The sequence below is a fragment of the Nyctibius grandis genome, chromosome 1, assembly GCF_013368605.1.
Source record: "Nyctibius grandis isolate bNycGra1 chromosome 1, bNycGra1.pri, whole genome shotgun sequence".
In the NCBI taxonomy this organism is placed as follows: domain Eukaryota; kingdom Metazoa; phylum Chordata; class Aves; order Nyctibiiformes; family Nyctibiidae; genus Nyctibius; species Nyctibius grandis.
This window is the reverse complement of record NC_090658.1, coordinates 90,644,743-90,661,011: the sequence shown is the minus strand read 5'-3', so window position 1 is coordinate 90,661,011 and position 16,269 is coordinate 90,644,743. Positions and strand designations below refer to the sequence as shown.

Sequence of the window (16,269 nt, the reverse complement as noted above, 5' to 3'; positions counted from 1 at the left end):
AAATAAAAATTCAATAATATGCAGCAATGCACAACCACAAGAATATGACTACTTCTTGTCATCTCTTTAAATCAGTCCTACAGCTCTAAAACAGCTCCATGTTGAGAATCTATCAATTTTATTGAGCAGGCCTCAGGGATGAGGGAACAAGCAAACAAAATTTATCTATGTCAAAGAAGCTGGCAAACTCAGAAGGAGCTACTCTGACACATAAACAATCTGCCTAATATGTATTCAGCTGTAGAGTATGAAGTATTCAAACACAGTTTGTTCATTTGCCAGTAAACAGATTTATGTAAAACACTTATCCTGTGACACACTGTCTGAACACCGGCATCAGCAATAGTTCTTGTATCCAGCTCAGAGGGTGAAGCACAGCTCAGCTTTGTAGTAAGAGAACACTTGACAGTGCCGCACAAGAACCTGGACAAAACCCCATCAACACGTGAGATCTTTCTTTTAAAGGATGAGGGCTTGACTATTAGCCATTCAGAAAATTTTGCCTACCTGCAGAAATGCAATCTATAGCACTTGCACCATGCTGGTGGGCAACCAAGAGAGCAACCTCCTGCAATGAAACTACCTTCCCTACTGCTGAAAGGCATTTCCTGAACGCCTGTCAGCAGTAACTGCACCTTCTAAGGCTCCTGGCTCTTTCACACTCATGGAAGAAAGGAGAGCATTCTGTAGAGCCAGAACAGTATTCTGGAAAGTGACGGTCACTCCTCCTTACCTATATATGCTAAGGCTCCATATTAGATACAAAACACTTTTAAAGATCCTTTTCCCCAACCACAATGAATTGTGTATTGAGTAATGGAAATTAAATATTACTTATTCTAAAAATACTAGCAACAAGAGGATTTTTACACCATACATGCCACTTCTTTTTACAACTTTGGTAACCAACACACGACAGTATCAGATACGAGACTCCATTTCTACTGCAGTTAACACAGTGAGGTCAGTGGTCAGCTGTGCCCAGTTAAGATAGTTGATATCAGTCAAGCTGGCTGTGGTGGTAGCAGCAATCAATGCAATCTAAGCATCCATACAATTACCTCCTGTATGGGGTGTATTTTTCAGCTTAATGAAACCTGTCTCTGCCGCCATGGCCCAGGCTAGCACTGGTCCTTCAAGCAAGGTCATTTAAATCCCACATGAGTCTCATCACAACCCTGCAGACATACCATTCTGTACAAAATTGACAGCCAAGTTAAACAAACTGTCCCCTGAAGTCCCTAGTTGGTCTTCTCTGAACTTACCTCAAAAAGGTGTTGTAAAGGACTGGATTGTAGCTTTTCTTTGTTGCCAAAGCGTTGGAAACCTACACCCAATAAGCCTTGAATAACAATTAAACACAGTTAGACCATAGCCCAGAGTATATTGTTCTGTTGTTTTCATAAGCAAGTCTAATCTTAACAGTGTGTAACAAAACAAATGCCTTACATTTTTAAACAATATACTGATGTATGCTACAAAAACAAATCAAAAGCATAACCTATTATTCCACTGCATGAAAAAAAACCAAAACTATAATAGCTAGAAACTAGTAAGAAATACTATGTTGATTTTGCAATTCCTCATAAATGGAATTTGTGTTTCTGGACTTGTAGAGAAAAATTATCTTTTACACAGTAATGAGCTGTAAACGAGAAGCCACACAGTGAAACTGTCCAGCAACAGAACATGCTCAAAACTCCTTGTTTTGCTTCCTCCCTTAATAGTATTATCATTCCAAGGACAATAGAAACTGGGACACAACATGGCATCCCACATACCATTCATGCAGTATTTTCAAAGGAACTTTTTGCTGCACGCTGAGAATACGCAGCTTTTTTTGCATGTATCCAATTTGGCTTCAGCACTTTCTGAAAGCCATCTGAAAGGGCAAGAAATCCAAATCCCAGCCTTTTTGTCTAAATCAAAAGAGCCCATTAACTCCTCCAGTAATCTAGGAATATTAACCCTGCAGCCTCTTAGATTTTCTGAGGCTGCTTTTAAGGCCATCTCATTCCTCTGAGCTGACAAGGCCCAGGACTGATGTGAAGACAGCATCTGAGGAATAGGTATGCATGTATCCCTTTGAAAAGCCCTCTGCAACTAAACAAATAGCACACTCAATAACTTCCCTCTTGGAAACACTGAGTGTGATAGAAGCCGTGGCAGACTTAGGTAAGAAAAAGAAGTTAGGGTTTAGGAAATAAAATGAGTCTAATCCTATTGAAAGGGAGTTTCTGTGAGGACAGCTTATACTATGAGCAATCACAGCTTGATTTCCTAATGATCTTTCTTAGATTAGCATACCTACACATTCCACTTTTCAATGCTGGCTTCACACTCCAGCCCTCAGCAAGACTGCCAGTTTTTATTCAACCCAAACATATCCTTCTACACATTTCTGTCTTCCCCAAACTATCCCCAGTCCTTGTTATACTCACCAATTATTGGCAAGATGCAGCATGTGTTGAGACCGATTCTGACTTAGATGTGCTGACTGGTTAGCCGGCAGGCTAAACACAGAAGTTAACTTTCTCTCCCAGAGAGCATTACATTGTATTTCTACCCCTACTCGGCTGCCAGCTGTCACAATACCAAAAGAAATTTGTTCTCTTGGAGACATTTTCCTTTGTCAGATCTGGCTGAAGTTGGCCAACGGGTTCAAAATTTATTAGGAGCAGTGTGACAGGAAGACAGATGGGCAGACAGTGTGATTGCATAAAGCTTTGTTACCCTAAGAAACCTGCCCCAAAACTGCCTGAAGGTTGAGGACTTCTCTGCCATGTTTCAGCAAAATATGTTTTCAATTATTACGTTTTAAAGCCTCTGACAATAGCAGTTGTAATAGAAATGCTGACAGATCGTTAATTATAGCATTGCTTCTGGGAAAGGACCACTATAATAATATTCCTATGCTGTAATTTTGTGAAGTATGCCTATATTATTTTTTATAAAACCTGTCATATATTTGAGCTGAGCCAGCCCAAATAAAGAGGGGAGCACTCGTTTTGAAAGAAACAGTTGGAACTACTAGGTCAAAAGCATGATTCTAGCAGTTGTCCGCTGGACAACAGGTACACATGTACATAACAGGCATTGTGATCTTTATACCTTCAGAAAACTTTGTATTAAAATACATAAAATTCCTGATATTCAGACTTAGGAGTACAATTTAGAATCTTCAAAGAGTGAATGAGGTCACTTGAGAAGCCCTTTAACCACATTGCATTTCACTGCTTAATTGTCATTGCCACATTCATTATACAATAACAGTGATAAAATTATGTTTAAGGGGGAAAAATGAATGAAATACGCAATGATGAAATTTATTGAATTTTAGGTGACCTCATTCTTTATTCAATTCCTATGAAACAAATCCTAAGTGAAGCAAAGCTCTGCTATAAACTACTGTTTGATCAGAAACAGGATCAGGAAAGACGAGCTGCGGAGGAAATAATTTAACAAAGGAAAAAGTATTCTATTACTGCTCTCACAGTCATAAGAATGTTTTACTCAACTGTCTAAAACCCAGGAATTTACTCTAGAAGGAGAATGGGTAGAACTGAATATATTTTAGTTACGTTATCTACACTGCTGAATCTGAATACATAAATGGAGTAGAAGTAGAGTATTCATGTTAAGTTTTTAACACGGCCCCGTCATAAAGTTGATTCATTAATGTCCCCATAAATAGTGGTACCAGAGAAACTGGGAGGGGCAGCATAAGGGCTGGAATGAGCAAAAGTGACTGCTTAATAGACACTGCACTTTGTGCTTGCCATTTAAAAATAAATATATGGACACTTTTCAGAACCTACTGCAAAAGATGTGGGAGAGTTTTAGTTTTCACAGGTATACCAGCTTTCAAGAAGTGGCATGACTGTATTTTTTTAAATGCTTAAAAATATGTCAAAATCAGCTTTTGGGTGAAATTAGAGAAGGAAAGGAGAATATTTAAAATGCAAGATTAACAACAGAAATCAACAAAGTTGTGAATCTATGGATGGGTCAGCTGCCATATAAAAGGGATATTTACAGATCCAGCAATTGGACATAAATTTGACACAAAACTGGGAGGAGTGGCTGAGATGCCGGAAGGCTGCGCAGCCATTCAGAGAGACCTGGACAGGCTGGAGAGTTGGGCGGGGAGAAATTTAATGAAATATAACAAGGGCAAGTGTAGAGTCCTGCATCTGGGCAAGAACAACCCCATGTACCAGTACAAGTTGGGGACAGAGCTGTTGGAGACCAGCGTAGGGGAAAGGGACCTGGGGGTCCTAGTGGACAACAGGATGACCATGAGCCAGCAGTGTGCCCTTGTGGCCAAGAAGGCCAATGGCATCCTGGGCTGTATTAGAAGGGGTGTGGTCAGCAGGTCGAGAGAGGTTCTCCTCCCCCTCTACTCTGCCCTGGTGAGGCCGCATCTGGAGTATTGTGTCCAGTTCTGGGCCCCTCAGTTCAAGAAGGACAGGGAACTGCTGGAGAGAGTCCATCGCAGAGCCACGAAGATGATTAAGGGAGTGGAGCATCTCCCTTATGAGGAGAGGCTGAGGGAGCTGGGTCTCTTTAGCTTAGAGAAGAGGAGACTGAGGGGTGACCTCATTAATGTTTATAAATATGTAAAGGGCAAGTGTCAAGAGGATGGAGCCAGGCTCTTCTCAGTGACATCCCTTGACAGGACAAGGGGCAATGGGTGCAAGCTGGAGCACAGGAGGTTCCACTTAAATTTGAGGAAAAACTTCTTTACTGTAAGGGTGACTGAACACTGGAACAGGCTGCCCAGAGAGGTTGTGGAGTCTCCTTCTCTGGAGACATTCAAAACCCGCCTGGACGCGTTCCTGTGTGATATGGTCTAGGCAATCCTGCCCCGGCAGGGGGATTGGACTAGATGATCTTTCGAGGTCCCTTCCAATCCCTAACATTCTGTGATTCTGTGATTCTGTGATAAATGATCTCTGGTCAGGGAATAAATATCAACTCATGCTGGGCTGCACATGAGAGGACTTTTTAGTCCTCACTTATCTGATGGACATTTCAGAAGATGTAGTAGTATGTATGTGTGTGCATGCAAATGCATGTGCATGCAAGATTGATAGTCTTCTAGGGCCTATTCACTTGCACATTCTCCACCCACACACCTCTCTTTTGCTACATTTTAAAGGCAAACTGAATATTTTAGGGGAATTGTTGGGATATCTTTAAAGATACAAACTCTCCAGGCCTCAACCTGACAAAATGCAGTTGCTGTGCAAGTTAATTATGCTCTATGAATAATGAACGAGTTTGCAAAGGGAACAAAAAAACAGATAAAGAAAACACCACAACACATTACTACAACACAATACATTATTGTATTGTTATGTACAGGTGTGGCATGAGTAATTTAGCAAGCTTACTCTTCCACAACTGTTACACATGCAAAATCTGAATAAGGAAGACAGCATCACAGTAGACATGCAACACCTATGGTAATATGCATGCATTTTGGCTGGAGGCAGCAACAGGAGTCTGTTCAGCTATAAGAGCACAGGTACAACCAGCACACTCAGAAAATATTTATACTGCTCTTTAAAAATAAACCCCAAATTACACATACATAATCTGAGAGAGGAGCTACTGAAGAATGGAGGCACTGTTGGGTAAATTTCCTCCTGTTATTTCTTGTACAGTAGTATAGGTCATACTGCTGATGAATCAGTCTGGATTGTTTTGTTCATATTTTAAGATTAACTACACATTACATGCATGGAAATACAATATTACTCTTGTAATATTGTATATATTACTCTTGTAGGGTCCTGCACCTAGGGAGGAATAACCCCATGCACCAGTACAGGCTGGGGGTTGACCTGCTGGAAAGCAGCTCTGTGGAGAAAGACCTGGGAGTTCTGGTGGACAAGAAGTTCACCATGAGCCAACAATGTGCCCTTGTGGCCAAGAAGGCCAATGGTATCCTGGGGTTCATTAGGAAGAGTATGGCCAGCAGGTTGAGGGAGGTTGTCCTCCCCCTCTACACTGCCCTAGTGAGGCCATACCTGGAGTACTCTGTCCAGTTCTGGTCCCCCCAGTTCAAGAAAGATAAGGAACTACTGGAGAGAGTCCAACAGAGGGCTACGAAGATGATTAGAGGACTGGAGCATCTCCCTTATGAGGAGAGGCTGAGGGAGCTGGGTCTGTTTAGCCTGGAGAAGAGAAGACTGAGGGCGGATCTTATCAAGACTTACAAATACCTTAGGGGCGAGTGTCAAGAGGAGGGGGCCAGATTCTTCTCAGTGGTGCCCAGTGACAGGACAAGGGGCAATGGGCACAAACTGAAACACAGGAAGTTCCATCTGAATATGAGGAAAATCTTCTTTACTTTGAGGGTGACAGAGCACTGGAACAGGCTGCGCAGGGAGGTTGTGGTCTCCTTCTCTGGAGATATTCAAAACCCGCCTGGACATGACCCTGTGCAGCGTGCTCTAGGGGAACCTGCTTTGGCAGGGGGTTGGACTAGATGATCTCCAGAGGTCCCTTCCAACCCTAACCATTCTGTGATTCTTTCTGAGCCCAGAGTGAATCCAATGGGCCTGCAAAAACTGAAGCTGGAAACCCAGACCATATTATACAGTAGAAAAGAGAACAGGAGAAACAAATATCAAAACATACCAAACTGCATACCCCAGTCACCAAGGTAATTTATTCTTGTTACATCATGTCCCAGTGCAACTTTGAGATTTGCTATAAAATTCCCTGGTAAGGAAACAAAATTCATATTATTATTCAGCTGTAGGTAGTCTCTCATCCCAACAGAACAGTTTTCAGTTTGTGTATGATCTGTATTCAAAATGAAGAGGAAAAGCAATCAGATGAACTACTCCACAGAATTTGCTAAAATACTTCACAACTAAAAGCAATAGTATTCTGAGCAGGAAAAGAAAGGCTGGACATTTGAAAAGAGCCATAAAGTGTCTCATACAACTGTGATAAAAACATGCACATGCACATACTGCAAAGTATATGAACATGGAAAACACTTTTTGAAGTCGTCTTGTATTCTCACAAATATGTGGCAGCATACATAATTCCCGTTACAGACAGGCAACCTGATACCAGGAGGTTAAGCAAGTACTCAAATTCACAAACTGCTGTTAACAGTGACGTTAAATAGAGAACATCGAGTCCTGAATCTCTATACACTGCTGGAGCAGTACTGAGCTCTGCGCTTAACACGCTATGTGTCTGATATGCTCCAAACTTACCGTATCACATAAGCACGTCTTGGTTCTAACTACTACAACAAAAACCCTTCATCTTTCTCCTGAGCTTAGTTACAACCACAGAATTACACAGATGAAACACCTGCATCCCTTCCTCTATTTTCCTGTGCTTCAAGCGTACCTTTTAATTACAATACTGATGTAAAAGGATGCAGAAAGCTTTCTCTTCTTCTGTATTATAACACCATATTATAGCTTGCAATTACTTTCAATTCCATTCTCTGTAGTCAATTAATTCTCTTACTATTGGACAAACATTGATCTACAGAACTACTTTTGAAAGTGGGGTTTTTTTCTATAGCAAAGGGTCCATAAATGGAACATAAAGAGCCAAAAATATGTAATTTCACTCAATTATCAGTCCATGAAGAGGCAGAATTATTAACTTTAATAATTATACACGATACATTAAATATAATTAAAACCTAATACATTACTAGCTGCACAGATGCTGTAGGATCTTCTGCTAATAACCTACTAGTTTTTATTGTGAGAGAGGGAAAGGAAAGAAATAATGTTTTCCATATGCCATTAGAGTACTGCACAATAAACATTAATTATTCCATTACAAATGACAGCAACTGTGTTAGTAATACTGGCATAAAGTAATTGACATACAAAAGCAAGCTTTTTGCAAGACAGCCACAAAGACATAACTATCTAGATATAAGGAAGAATTTTTTTAGGATAAGGGTGGTGATATGCTGGCACAGGTTGCCCAGAAAGGTGGTAGATGCCCCATCCCTGAAAACATCCAAGGTCAGGTTGGATGGGGCTCTGAGCAGCCTGATATAGTTGAAGATGTCCCTGCTCAATGCAGGGGGGTTGGACTAGATGACCTTTAAAGGTCCCTTCCAACCCAAAGCATTCTGTGATTCTATGATTCTATCTGACTGCTCTGCAGTCCAGTGCAAATTGGAAATTCAAAATTCAAAGGACTCTTATAACACTTCAATGAAAACTGCCCTGAGTGTCTTTGTCGAACAGTTTTAAACTACTTCATTTAATGTTCACAGTCATAAAACTATATTATGTGTGACTTAATAAATCTGCCAGCAACACATCACGCTCTTTTCTTCACTGCATAATGAGCAAAAGGTTTTTAATTAGCAAGTCTAGCCTGACACAGCCACTCCACTAGAAGAATGAAAGGTTAGCAGTGTTCCCCATCAAGCGAAACAGTAAGACAAAGAAGCCCTTTGAGGACACAGCAAAATGCGTACTTACCTACTATCGTGGAACGCAAGTGTCCTATGTGAAACTTTTTGGCAATATTAGGGGAGCTGTAACAAATTTTCACAAAAAATGTTTGTTCAATGTACAAGACTGCCAGATCACCAAGCCAAAAGAATTCAACTCATGCATATGAGCTGCAACCAGCTCCAAAAAGGAGAAAAGAAAAGTAATTGTTACAGGCGACTCCCTGCTAAGGGGAACGGAGGGCCCCATATGCAGGCCAGACCCGACTCGCAGGGAAGTCTGCTGCCTCCCTGGGGCTCGGGTAAGGGATGTTGCCAGGAGGCTTCCTGATCTGGTAAGGCCCTCTGACTACTACCCACTATTAGTATTCCAGGTGGGTAGGGATGAGATTGAAGAGAGAAGTCCCAGGGCAATCAAAAGGGACTTCAGGGCCCTGGGGCGTTTGGTAAAGGGGGTAGGTGCGCAGGTGATACACTCTTCAGTTCCTTTGGTGTTTGGTGAAAATAGGGAAAAGACTATGAAAGTACAACAGATTAATATGTGGCTAAGAGACTGGTGCCATAGGTGGGATTTTGGGTTTGTTGACCACGGGGCGGCTTTCATGGCACCGGGCCTGCTTATGCCGGATGGGGAACAGCTGAGTCAGAAGGGGAAAAGGGTTATGGCCCAGAAGTTGGCAGGGCTGATCAAGAGGTCTTTAAACTAGGTTCGATGGGGGAGGGGGATAAGACCAGGGCAGCCACAAATGAACCTAGGGGTGACAGGCCTGTGTCGGGGGCAAGGCCGCTAGCCCAGCTGAAGTGCGTTTACACCAATGCACGCAGTATGGGCAACAAACAGGAAGAGCTAGAAGCCACTGTACAGCAGGAAGATTATGATGTGGTTGCCATCACAGAAACGTGGTGGGATGACTCTCATGACTGGAGTGCTGCTATGGATGGCTATAAGCTCTTTAAGAGGGACAGGCGAAGCAGGAGAGGCAGTGGGGCAGCGTTGTATGTTAGGGAGTGCTTGGACTGTGTCGAAATTGAGGAAGATGATGAGGATGACAAGGTTGAATGCCTATGGGTAATGATCGGGGGAAGGTCGGCAGGGCGGACATTACGGTGGGAGTCTGTTATAGACCATCCAACCAGGATGAGCAGGCAGACGAGGCGTTTTACAAGCGGCTGTCAGAAGCCGCCCCGTCGCCGGCCCTTGTTCTCGTGGGCGACTTCAACTTGCCGGATGTCTGCTGGAAATACAACATGGCAGAGAGGAAGCAATCTAGGAGGTTCCTAGAATGTGTGGAGGACAACTTCCTCATGCAAGTGGTAAATGAGCCCACTAGAGGAGGGGCCCTGCTTGACCTGTTGTTTGTGAACAGAGAAGGACTAGTGGGAGATGTGAGGGTCGGTGGCCGCCTTGGGAGTAGTGACCACAAAATGTTAGAGTTTTCGATAGTGGGGGAAGTAAGGAGGGGCAAGAGTAGAACTTCTGCCTTAGATTTCCGGTGGGCTGACTTTAGCCTGTTTAAGAGGCTGGTGGACCGAGTCCCTTGGCAATCGGTCCTGAACCGCAAAGGAGTCCAGGAAGGCTGGACGTGCTTCAAAAGGGAATTGCTAAATATTCAGGAGCAGGCTGTCCCAGTCTGTAGGAAGGCAAGCCGTTGGGGAAAAAGACCGGCCTGGTTAAACAGGGAACTTAGACTAGAACTTAAGGAAAAAAAGAGAGCCTACTTGCTCTGGAAGAAGGGTCGGGTAACTTGGGAGGTCTATAGGGACATGGCCAGGTCGTGTAGGGAGAAGATTAGAAGGGCCAAAGCTCAATTAGAGCTCAATTTGGCTGCTACAGTCAAAGATAACAAAAAAAGCTTTTACAAATACATCAACAGCAAAAGGAGGGTCAAGGAGAGCCTCCACCACTTGCTGAATGAGGAGGGTAGTGTAGTGTCAGGGGATGAGGAAAAGGCAGAGGTGCTCAATGCCTTCTTTGCCTCGGTCTTTAATGTCAAGACCGGTTGTCCTCAGGAGACTCGGCCCCCAGAGCCTGAAGTTAGGGACGGGGGGCTGTGTGAACCTCCCATGATCCAGGAGGAGACAGTTAGTGACCTGCTGTGCCAGTTGGACACCCACAAGGCTATGGGCCCGGATGGGATTCACCCCAGAGTAATGAAGGAAATGGCAAATGAACTTGCCAAACCACTTTCGATTATCTACCGGCAGTCCTGGTTAACTGGAGAAGTTCCAGCTGACTGGAAATTAGCAAAGTAACGCCCATCTAGAAGAAGGGTCGGAAGGATGATCCAGGGAACTATAGGCCTGTCAGCCTGACCTCGGTGCCAGGCAAGGTGATGGAACAGATCATCCTGAGTGCCATTACACGGCACATGCAGGACAATCGGGGCATCGGGGCCAGCCAACATGGATTCATGAAAGGCAGGTCCTGCTCGACCAACCTGGTCTCCTTCTATGACCAAGTGACCCGCTTAGTAGATGAGGGCAGGGCTGTGGATGTAGTCTATCTAGACTTCAGTAAGGCATTTGACACTGTCTCCCACAGCATCCTCCTAGACAAACTGGCTGCCCGGGGCTTGGATGAGTGGAATCTTAAATGGGTTAAAAACTGGCTGGATGGCCGAGCCCAGAGAGTGGTGGTGAATGGGGCAAAGTCCAACTGGCGGCCGGTCACTACCAGTGTTCCCCAGGGCTCAGTTCTGGGGCCGGTGCTGTTCAATATCTTTATAGATGATCTAGACGTAGGGATTGAGTGCACCCTCAGTAAATTTGCAGAAGACACCAAGCTGGGTGGGAGTGTCGATCTGCTGGAGGGTAGGAAGGCCCTACAGAGGGATCTGAACAGGTTAGATAGATGGGCCGAGACCAACGGCATGAGGTTCAACAAGAACAAGTGCCGGGTCTTACACTTCGGCCACAACAACCCCATGCAGCGCTACAGGCTGGGGGAAGAGTGGTTAGAAAGCGGCCCGGTGGAAAGAGACCTGGGGGTGCTGATCGACAGCCGGCTAAACATGAGCCAGCAGTGTGCCCAGGTGGCCAAGAAGGCCAATGGCATCCTGGCCTCTATTAGGAATAGTGTAGCCAGCCGGTCTAGGGAAGTGATCGTCCCTCTCTACTCAGCACTGGTGAGGCCGCATCTTGAGTACTGTGTTCAGTTCTGGGCCCCGCACTTCCAGAAAGATGTTGAGGTGTTGGAGCGAGTCCAGAGGAGGGCGACCAAGCTGGTGAAGGGTCTGGAGGGTCTGACCTATGAGGAACGGCTGAGGGAGCTGGGGTTGTTTAGCCTGGAGAAGAGGAGGCTCCGAGGTGACCTTATTGCAGTCTACAACTACCTGAAGGGAGGTTGTAGTGAAGTGGGAGTTGGCCTCTTCTCCCGGGCAACTAGCGATAGGACAAGAGGGCATAGCCTCAAGCTTCGCCAGGGGAGGTTCAGGTTGGACATCAGGAAGAATTTCTTTTCAGAAAGGGTTATTAGACATTGGAATGGGCTGCCCAGGGAGGTGGTGGAGTCACCATCTCTGGATGTGTTTAAGAAAAGACTGGACATGGCAATTAGTGCCATGGTCTAGTTGACATGGTGGTGTCACGGCAACGGTTGGACTCGATGATCCCTGAGGTCTCTTCCAACCTGGTTGATTCTGTGATTCTGTGATATAGCAGAAGAACTGAAATAAACCCACAATTTTCAATTTTCCCTTGAAACTCCCTAATTAGCTTCTGTTCCAGACAGCAAATTTTCCTATCCAGTCAGCTTTTCCTCCAATATCAGCTGACAGCCAGTGTTACAGGGGAAAAAAAACCCCCACAAACAACCCCACACCAAAGAACCTCCCAAAACCCAACTATATTTGTGACAAAGGACTTACACTACCTTCTCACTTTTTACATGTTTTGGACATAGGGATCATTCTTCTCATACCTATAATAGTGATAAATCTCATACCAGAACAGGGAACTTTGTGTACAAGAATCAGTAACTAAAATCACATCTTCTTCTACCAACAGTGGCTCCCCAAAAAAACCCTGTAACCACAATTGTTTACCCCTGGTAATAAAATGGAAGTTCAGCTATGAAAATTCACCTTCCAAATTAAAGCCAAGTGCTTACTTTCTGTGACTATGGATGCCTTCGGAGGGAGTATAAATGAACAAAAATATTTATACATAAGAAGATCTGAGTCAGCCACTTTTCATTCCATGAGCAGGTTACCATAAACAAAATTGCACTGGACAGGAATTTTGGGGCAAGCAATTGAGAAGATTTAGCATGACAAATGCCTGGATGCTTTAGCAAGTTAGGGAGGAAGGTATTAAGGTGAAAAAAAGAAATGGGTTAGTGGCTGAAAATTCAGATGATGTTTCTTGATAACAAAATAAAAGAAGTCTACTTAAAAACTGAACGCTATTATGCACTAAATGAGAATATTCTTAGTGGAGGGCAGTGTGATGCGTGAACTCTTTAAATACCAAAAATATATTCTGGGGAAAAGCCTTAATTCCCTAAATATAACTTATATTCTACTTGGCAAATATATCAGAATATAAAATACAGCTGAATATAATACCATAAATATGGTTTAACTTCACAGGCATCATACATTACAGCAATGAATATCAATCAGCAAAATATCAATCAGCAGACAAGGCAATTTTCTTAAAGGACTCATCACATGCACTTACCTGAACTCAATCACTGCCTTTTGTCTAGGCATTGCAGAGAAAAGTTCGCTTTTTACTCCATACTCTGAGCCATCTTTTAACACCTGCTGCAACACAGTCTAAACCACAAGGAAGACAAAAAAAGAAGGAAAATATGTTTCAACAACAGAAAGCTTGATCAGGCAAACTGTTTACCAATCACACAAGAGTCTGATCCCACAGCCTTTATTCACATTAGCAATTAGGTGGCTGGTCTGCCAAGCAAACAAGATCTCATATGCAGGTGAAAATGCCATTAACTTTTGAAAGCTGCATCTGATCAATTAAAAAGTTAGAGAAATTATAGGCAGAGATTTTGGTGAAAATCAAGGCTGATTTTGCTGGAAACTTAAAAGGGAGTGGAATGCCTAGTTTTTATCATTTGTTATTTAGGTAACATGAAAGGGCAACAGAGTAACCCGGGGGTAATTGGTGGGCAGGAAAGGAAACTAAGTCCAAGAATATGGATAGAACAGTGACCTCATGTAAAATGAGAGTTCTCATGTAAATAGGGTTCTAACCAGAACCATCATCTCTCCCAATTGAGGCAACACATTTTAAAATAAAAAGAGTACCTTGTAGAACTAGACCATAGATTTGAATGAAAAAGTAGGGGTGCTTATGAGCAGTAAGCTTGACTAGAGAATTTACCTCATTGTGCAGCCAAATGTTCTCAACACATTTTTTTTCCTTTTTTAATTAATAAAAAAAGCTATATACACACAACAGTAAGTATGCTATAGTTTTATATTGAGGAATTTATTTTTACCTTAATGCACCTGAAATATAGTACTCACCTTTGCTAATAATTCCCTGTTTATTGTAAAGTTCACTGTTCCTGGACCAGCACTGATTTCACTCACTACAGCATCACATTTTAGCTAAAAGAACGAAACAAAACAGAAACTCTGTATGAAAACAGCTAAATTGGCAAATTGTAATTAAATCCATTATCAATATTAATTTAATCTACTATAAACATTAAATGTTATTTATTGGTTTGAAGCAATCACAAATGGATCATTTAATCAATCCTGTTGGAAAAGGGATGATTTTATTATTTCCAGTTCAAGCTTAATAGCCTGAAATGTCACACGTATGTTTTATTTCAGTCCCTGCATGTGTACAGTCTGTGTTTTATTTTGACTGGGAGCAGTAGCTGATCTCTTTGTACACACAAAAGCTGAGATACATTTGGCAATTTACACAGTACCTGACAGCACTTAAAAAAAAAATTTTTTTAAAAATCAAGATCATAGAATCATACAATATCTCAAGTTGGAAGGTACCATAAGGATCATCGAGTCCAGCTCCCTGCTCCTCACAGGGCTACCTAAAACTAAACCACATGACTAAGAGCATCATCCAGACACTCCTTGAACTCTGACAGGCTTGGTGCCGTGACCACTTCCTTGGGGAGCCAGTTCCAGTGACCGACCACGCTCTCAGTGAAGAGCCTTTTCCTAATGTCCAATCTGAACTTCCCCTGACGCAGCTTCATTCCATTTCCTCGTGTCCTGTCGCTGGTCACCACAGAGAGGAGATCAGCACCTCCCCCTCCACTGCCCCCCTTGAGGAAGTTGTAGACTGCGATGAGGTCACCCCTCAGCCTTCTCATCTCCAAGCTGAACAAGCCAAGTGACCTCAGCTGCTCCTCGCAAGTCTTGCCCTCGAGACCTTTTACCACCTTGGTTGCCCTCCTCTGGACACACTCTAATAGTTTAATGTCCTTCTTATATTGAGGCCCCCAAAGCTGCACGCAGTACTCAAGGTGGGGCCGCACCACTGCAGTGTAGAGTAGGACAATCACCTCCCTCGACCAGCTGGCTATGCTGTGATTGATGCACCCCAGGACACGGTAGGCCCTTTTGGCTGCCAGGGCACGCTATTGACTCATACTCAACTTGCCATCAACCCAAACCCCCAGATCTCTTTCTGCAGGACTACTCTCCAGTCTCTCATCCCCTAATTTGTACATATAACCAGGATTACCCTGTCCCAGGTGGAGAACCCAGCACTTGTTCTTGTTAAATTTCATATGGTTGGTGATTGCCCAGCTCTCTAGTCTATTCAGAACTCACTTTAAGGCCTCTCTACCCTCGAGGGAGTCCACAGCTCCTCCTAGTTTAGTATCACCAGCAAACTTACTTAATGTACATTCAATTCCTGCATCCAGGTCATTTATAAAAACATTAAAGAGCACTGGCCTTAAAATTGAGCCCACGGGAACCCCACTGGTTCAATGTCTTAAAGAAAACCAGAGACAGAAGTTTTGGACTGCTGTTTCTTGAAGTTTCTGACTTTAATGACAATGTTTTGCAGTACCCAGTAATACAAAATAAAGATGTTAAAGGTGAATTTCTTAAAAATTTCATTTACAATTTCAATAAGGCACTTGTTTTGAAAATTCTGAACTCCATAAGGAATGTTTGGGCACCCAACCGCTACTATGAACCTCCTCTTTACAAAATTTTGGTCTGTTCACAGGCTGAGAGTTTCAGATCTCAACCTGTCAGGATTAAGTTTCTTATTAAACTAGCTGTTTTTCATAGCCAAGAAATTGTCTCAAAAAAAAAATGGGATGGAACCCACTTAAAAGACGACAGAATCACTTTACCACTTGGTTAATATCTTTAAGAGAGGCAAGCTATACATTCCTACTGAAGCTCATCAGCGCGAAGAAGAAATTCTACCCCCATGCCAGGTCTCCAGCTTAGACACTAACTTAACCAGGAGATGAAACCATGGTTAGCCTTGAAGTCCTTTAACCTTCACAAGCTCCAATAACAACAAATTTCAATGTTTATACACAAGCTACATGAAAAAATATTTCTTGTATTGACTCTGAATTTCCCACCTTTTCATTTTACGAAAGGTCCTTTTTACTTATGTTATGGGGCAGAGAGAAAACAGAAATTCCCACTGGCCTTTCTCCATACCATTTGTTCTGCTAAATGTTTTTCTACATAACCATTTGTCATCTCAGTGTTTTTCATCTCCCTCTAATATGAGTGCTCATCTGGCCTCTCCATAGCTTTAACAACTGTGGGAATATAACGGAAGATTGGCGAGGAGGATTGTAAATACGCTCAAGTGCCTTGCACCTGGGGTGC

General features: G+C 43.0%; 1 protein-coding gene across 3 annotated transcripts in view; it reads right to left on the bottom strand.

The window, feature by feature from the left end:
- The window catches only part of RARS2 (arginyl-tRNA synthetase 2, mitochondrial), a 49,660-nt gene that overhangs the window by 24,632 nt on the left and 8,759 nt on the right, over positions 1–16,269 (bottom strand). For all 3 annotated transcript variants that reach the window (XM_068409549.1, XM_068409541.1, XM_068409559.1), the window contains 5 exons: positions 13,954–14,037; positions 13,139–13,236; positions 8,487–8,542; positions 6,649–6,732; positions 1,266–1,342 (listed from right to left, as the gene is read on the bottom strand). In XM_068409549.1, coding sequence (XP_068265650.1) covers positions 1,266–1,342; positions 6,649–6,732; positions 8,487–8,542; positions 13,139–13,236; positions 13,954–14,037 — 399 coding nt within the window. The remainder of the gene's footprint in view (positions 1–1,265; positions 1,343–6,648; positions 6,733–8,486; positions 8,543–13,138; positions 13,237–13,953; positions 14,038–16,269) is intronic.